A 5,817-nucleotide genomic window follows, 5' to 3' on the forward strand; every position below is an offset into this window, starting at 1 on the left:
TACAACAAAACAACAAATTGGAGCTGAGAAAGAATGGCGACTAAAATAATGATTGCAAATAGGCAAAGGACTACAACTTATATCTGCAAAAAAAGTACTATGCTTCCAAACAAAGAACAACAACTAAACAAGAATTGCAAAGAATAAAATACTGATTGCAAATAAGTAAATGACATGGCATAGGAATTCAAGTAAAGAATTGGAGCCAAGCAAAGGATTGAAACTGAGATACTGATTAGCAAACAGAGCTGAGAATTGACGCTCAGCAAAGAATGATAGCTCAGATACTGAAAACTTAATGAGCAAAGGACTGTTACTGAGCAAATCTGCCAATCAAAGGAATGCTATTAAGCATATGATTACTACCAAGCAAAGAGTTCGAGCTAAACAAAGGATAGGCTACTAATTGCACATCAGCAAAGGACTGCTACATCAGCAAATGATATTTGCCAAGCAAAGGAATGCTACTAGACAGTTTATTACTATAAAGCAAAGCACGGCAACTGAAATACTGAATGCAAATAAACAAAGGACTCGATTTTGCAAATGATTTCTGCCAAGTAAAGGACCGCTATTAAGAAAATAATAAAAACGAAGCTGCGAATGGACGCTAAGTAATGATCAGATACTGATTACAAAAAGGCAAAGGATTGCAACTTAGCAAATGCTTTCTATTAAGCAAAGGACCACTGCTAAGCAAATAATAACTATCAAGCACAGAATTGGAGCTAAGTAAAGGATAGCAACTAAGATACTGTTTGCGAATAAGCAAAGGAATGCAAATAATTTCTGCCAAGCAAAGGACTGCTACTTAGCAAATAATTTCTGCCAAGCAAAGGAATGTTACTAATCAAATAATTATTATTAAGCAAAGGATGGCAACTGAGATACTGATTGCAAATAGGCAAAGGATTGCAACTTAGCAAATGATTCCTGCCAAGAAAAGGAATGCTACTAAACAAATGTTTGGGCGTATATTTGGAAAGGGGCTTAGCAAAGGAATACAACGGAGAAAATGATTGCAAATAGGCAAATAATTGTAATTGATCCAAAGCATTACAATCAAGCAAAGGATTAGGGCAAAGCAAAGGATGGTAAAAGAGAATATGATTGGCAAATGAGCAAAGGACTGCAAAAGATTCAGATTCCTTTCAGGTTGTCCTTACCATCTGACTATTTGATCAAAGGCAAATAAAAGCTCAAAGACTGGTGAAATGTAAATAAAATATAGATGGTTGGCCTGATAAACGTTTCACAAGATGTTGGAACAAATGCGACCTTTCAATCAACAGACGTCATTTTCGGCTTCGGTTGTCTCGTAAATGACGAGCTTCATACAATTACAACCAATTTTAACTAGTGAAACAAAACAACCTTCTTTTAAAATTAAAAGATCTAAGTTTATTGCATCAAGTAAGAATAGAATCATTTCGTTTATCATTAATAAGACTTCATACAGTTATGTACAAGATTATAAAGTAGAATCGTTTATGACTAGTTTGACAAGCTCTTTCATTTTTCCATATCTTGTCGTGAAGGGTAATTTTTTAGAATCTTCGTATCCTTTTTGTAATGACTCTAAATGATTACTGAATCGAGTAAATTTTGCGTTCAATTCCTGTAATTCAGATCTCTTCTTGTCATTATTTTCTGTCACTTCCTGTTTGGATAATGTGTTCAGATCTGAAATGAAAAAACGCATATCAGTTACTTTACAGTGATACTCAGTCAAAAGTCATTCAACTGATAACCCACCTACTTATTGAAGTTTTTGCACATAATATCCAAAGTTTAAGGACCAGGAATAGTTCCAATGCCTAAAATGTTTTTATAAAACGCTAAACTTTTGTAATATTTAATATTTTACAAATTATTTTTTATAATTTTTATCGCTTACAAAACATGAACTTGAAAGATTGATATTACAGTCATCAAGGGAGAAATGTTATAAGGTTCACAAAGATAAACAGGTTTAATAAGTAAAACAAGGAATTTTGCATTTTTCTTGATTCAAGATGATCATAACATTATATCAACAGCACTATTTCGCTATCTGTTTTTAATCATTTTTGATCACAGATTTTGCAAAATGTGAATGTCTGTTCCAAACATGTTCATCAATGATGCTGTTTTATGTTAGCCAATCCATCAACATTATTCTAAGAATCAAGCTCATTAATTGAAATTCTGCTTACCTCTTTCTTTTTTAGCTTTTAATTCTATATCGTCTGCATCACCGGCGAATTCTTTGCATCTCTGTAATAATCCACCAATGCCATGACCAATCGTTTGAACTTCCGGTTGACCTTCTTTTGCGTGTGCGTGATCTTTTGGTACCAGAGCTTTAGTACCAGACGCTTGTGCTTCTTGGGAATGATCCGCTAAATCGCGCACTTTTTGTATCACTTTTTTATCAATAAGTTTTTTAATCATGTCTTTTAGTTGGTTGTATCGAACCATTGGCACATTAGCTTTTGACTGGACATATTCCCTGTTCAGAGTTTCTACTAGACTGTAGATTTCCTTATATTGGGCTTGACGGGATTTCAGTTCAGATGTTAGTTTAATGTTTTCATTTTTCAAAGCATCCTTGGTTTGAAAGCCCAAAATTCCTGCAAGAACGAATAAATTCAAGATAATATATTATGAAGTACTTGTATTTTCAAATACTATGAGCAGAATCTGAAAGTTGTGGTTGCTAACTACCGAGGGACCAAAACTGAAATTGGAAACAAATACATGTAATATGAAATATAGTTTTTGTACTTCTTTAAATCTATGGGTAACTCTTAACGTAATTAACGGAAATTGAAATAGATTACCTGGCTTTTTATCTTTACCCATTTTATATCATATCATATCATATCATATCATATCATACAACACGAGTTACTACAAGGAAAAAGTAATTATGAGAAGGCAAATTCAGTACTTGAGAAGCAGTTTGGGGTGGGTCAGAATATCTATTCGAAAAGAATCCATGTAGAATTTAATGGGAACAAAGCCAATTTACCCCAGATAACTTCCCTTTTTGTATGTTCGGCCGCAATTAATTGCATTCTGGTTGGAGAAGTCCAGCTCTTGAAGTAAATAAATTCTTCGACCAAACTATAAAGGGTATAAGCTTATATAAGTAATAGGAGGCTATACTTAAACGAAGTATAATTGTTGACAGTTGACATTAATATTATACATTCCTCCCATACCATGTGATTACTATATCTTTTATTATGCCCAAGCTGTTACTGTTAGTATTCTTCATATCGCATATATACATTATATGTTTATGCCAAAATATATATATATATATATTTATATAAACCCATGTTATGCTGTTACATCATTGACATCCCTTCCCTTTTGCATAAACCCAAGTTACATTGGTATCATAAACCTAGGTTATACTGATATATTGTCGACATCTCTTTACTTTTCATAAACCTAGGTTATACTGATATATTGTCGACATACCTTTACTCTTCATAAACCTAGGCTATACTGATATATTGTCGACATCCCTTTACTTTTCATAAACCTAGGTTTTACTGATATATTGTCGACATTCCTTTACTTTTCATAAACCTAGGCTATACTGATATATTGTCGACATCCCTTTACTTTTCATAAACCTAGGTTTTACTGATATATTGTCGACATTCCTTTACTTTTCATAAATCTAAATTACACTGTTGAATTGTCGACATCTCTTTACTTTTCATAAACCTAGATTATACTGATATAATGTCGACATATCCTACTTTTCATAAACCTAGGTTTTACTGGTATATTGTCGACATTCCTTTACTTTTCATAAATCTAAATTACACTGTTGAATTGTCGACATCTTTATACTTTTCATAAACCTAGATTATACTGATATAATGTCGACGTATCCTACTTTTCATAAACCTAGATTGTACTGTTCAATTGTCGACATGCCTTTATTTTTCATAATCCTATATTATACTAACATAATGTCGACATAGCCCTACTTTTCATAAACCTAGATTATACTGTTAAAATGTCGACATACCTTTACTTTTCATTTACCTAGATTATGTTGTTATATTGTCGACATCCTTATACTTTTCATAAACCTATAGGTTATACCGTGAAACAAAACCAAATCCAGATTTTCCCTCCATTAAGTTACCTGATTCCCTTTATTTACTAAACGAATCCGTTAAAGACTGTCAATGCATGGGAGACTATCGCGCCTTTAAGTCTTTAAGACTTTTAAGTCTCTGAAGTTGATAAAATTTGTCAAAGTTTTCCTTATTTAACTGTCCTGTTATCTCTTTGTGTTTATGTCTAGCAACTTCAATATTTTGACTGTTTTAAACATCATGTGTGTAACACTTTATCCATCTGGTATGGTAGATAAGTATATATAATTACACATGGCCTCGGGGTCAGGATGTCCACTTCTAGATAAATGAAGTGTATATTTGTTGTGGTAAAAAATCTACTAAACTACTAATTTCATTACTCACCTTTCCTTTAGTGCAAGAATTTACATCTATTTATAACATCTGCATACAATTCAACTTCCCACTCAAGTTTCTTGCTCTTAACCACTGTATAATATATTATGGACGATTTGACCTAGAGTTCTACAGACTTCTTCAATTCTCTACTACTGCTGACGAAACACCAGCTTATCATCTGACGTATACCTGATATATTTTCATTATCTTGTGTTATGAAGCTTATCCAATAATTAGTCTAACTGTGTTAAAATCTCCTGGTTATCGTTTTAACTACTGAGGTGCAGTACGGGACAAAGCTACAGTAAATACCTCCACTCATATACTAACACCCGGGTTTTACGAATGCTCATCTAGGTGAAACGTTACTATTTTAAGTAACAAAATAATTCGCCAAGCTCTAATAGCCACTGCGTATGAGAGTGACAGCTTTTCATAATGGTTTGAAATGTGATATAATTGACTGAAATTTTCAATCACAGCATCTTAAATTCTTCATAACCTATATTATGTGCAGATTTATCAAAGAATTTATACTCGATTTTATTAGGCATACATTTGCATGTGATCTTTTAAGACAAGGATATAAGTTGTTTGTTTATCTTGGTGTGATAATCTTCAATTTTAGATTATGACACGAGGAAATATTTGGAAAAAAATGTGAGATTATTTCCTTTACTACAAAATCCGAACGGTAAAATTGTATTTTTAGACTATACGTTGATATATGTCATTTTTGTATTCTGTTTAATTCTATATATTGCTGTTGAAATAATCAATAGAAATTTAACAGCTTGCATTTGTAAACAAGTTTTTAAGGCCGTATTCTTAAAAAAAAAACCTGCTATAGTGGGCCATATGTTGAAAACGAACAAAATTGACATTCTATACGTTTCCCGTTTTTCGGGCAGTTTTCTGTAGCCGATCTCTCCACTACCTGACCTTCACCACTGACAGAGAGAAACAGTGTTTTAGTCCTTTCAAAATGATTGCTGAATAAATGTTAGCCATATGAAATGATCAGACAGCACAAGAGAATTAACACGGGGTGAGACAAGGAATTCTCTTATTTATAGTATCGTTAAAACACTCTTTCTGTTTTGGATTCATTCACCGCCACTATACTTTATAGATATTAAGACTTAGTGTCAACCGACAGCATTATAAAATTTTGGTAATTGTTCATCCCAATAGCTACTTCCATACTGTAAGCTTCGGGTCAGGTATAAGCATTTTGTTCTCTTAGAAAATTAGAAGTATTGCATACTGTTAACTTACGAATGACTCCAGACGGCCATATCAAATATTAATTCTAGCTCACTGGTCGGCG

General features: G+C 32.9%; 1 protein-coding gene across 1 annotated transcript; it reads right to left on the reverse strand.

Annotated features, from left to right (window-relative positions):
* Positions 1-1,382: 1,382 nt before the first annotated feature.
* Positions 1,383-4,845, reverse strand: LOTGIDRAFT_229007 (hypothetical protein). Its single transcript, XM_009061875.1, has 4 exons — positions 4,494-4,845; positions 2,823-2,892; positions 2,196-2,612; positions 1,383-1,683 (listed from the first exon to the last, which is right to left on the reverse strand). The coding sequence occupies exons 2-4, from the start codon at positions 2,842-2,844 to the stop codon at positions 1,472-1,474; spliced, it is 651 nt and encodes a 216-aa protein (XP_009060123.1). The 5' UTR covers positions 2,845-2,892; positions 4,494-4,845; the 3' UTR covers positions 1,383-1,471.
* Between the last annotated feature and the right edge of the window lie 972 nt (positions 4,846-5,817).

Source organism: Lottia gigantea, assembly GCF_000327385.1.
Source record: "Lottia gigantea unplaced genomic scaffold LOTGIsca_5, whole genome shotgun sequence".
NCBI lineage: Eukaryota > Metazoa > Mollusca > Gastropoda > Lottiidae > Lottia > Lottia gigantea.

Bases quoted from the DNA above. Each gene is read 5' to 3' on its own strand.
- LOTGIDRAFT_229007 (XM_009061875.1), bottom strand. From the start codon at position 2,844: ATGGGTAAAGATAAAAAGCCAG. The intron at 2,613-2,822 runs GTAATCTATTTC...TCGTTCTTGCAG, and splicing joins GGGTAAAGATAAAAAGCCAG to GAATTTTGGGCTTTCAAACC. The intron at 1,684-2,195 runs GTAAGCAGAATT...TTTTCATTTCAG, and splicing joins AAAAGCTAAAAAAGAAAGAG to ATCTGAACACATTATCCAAA.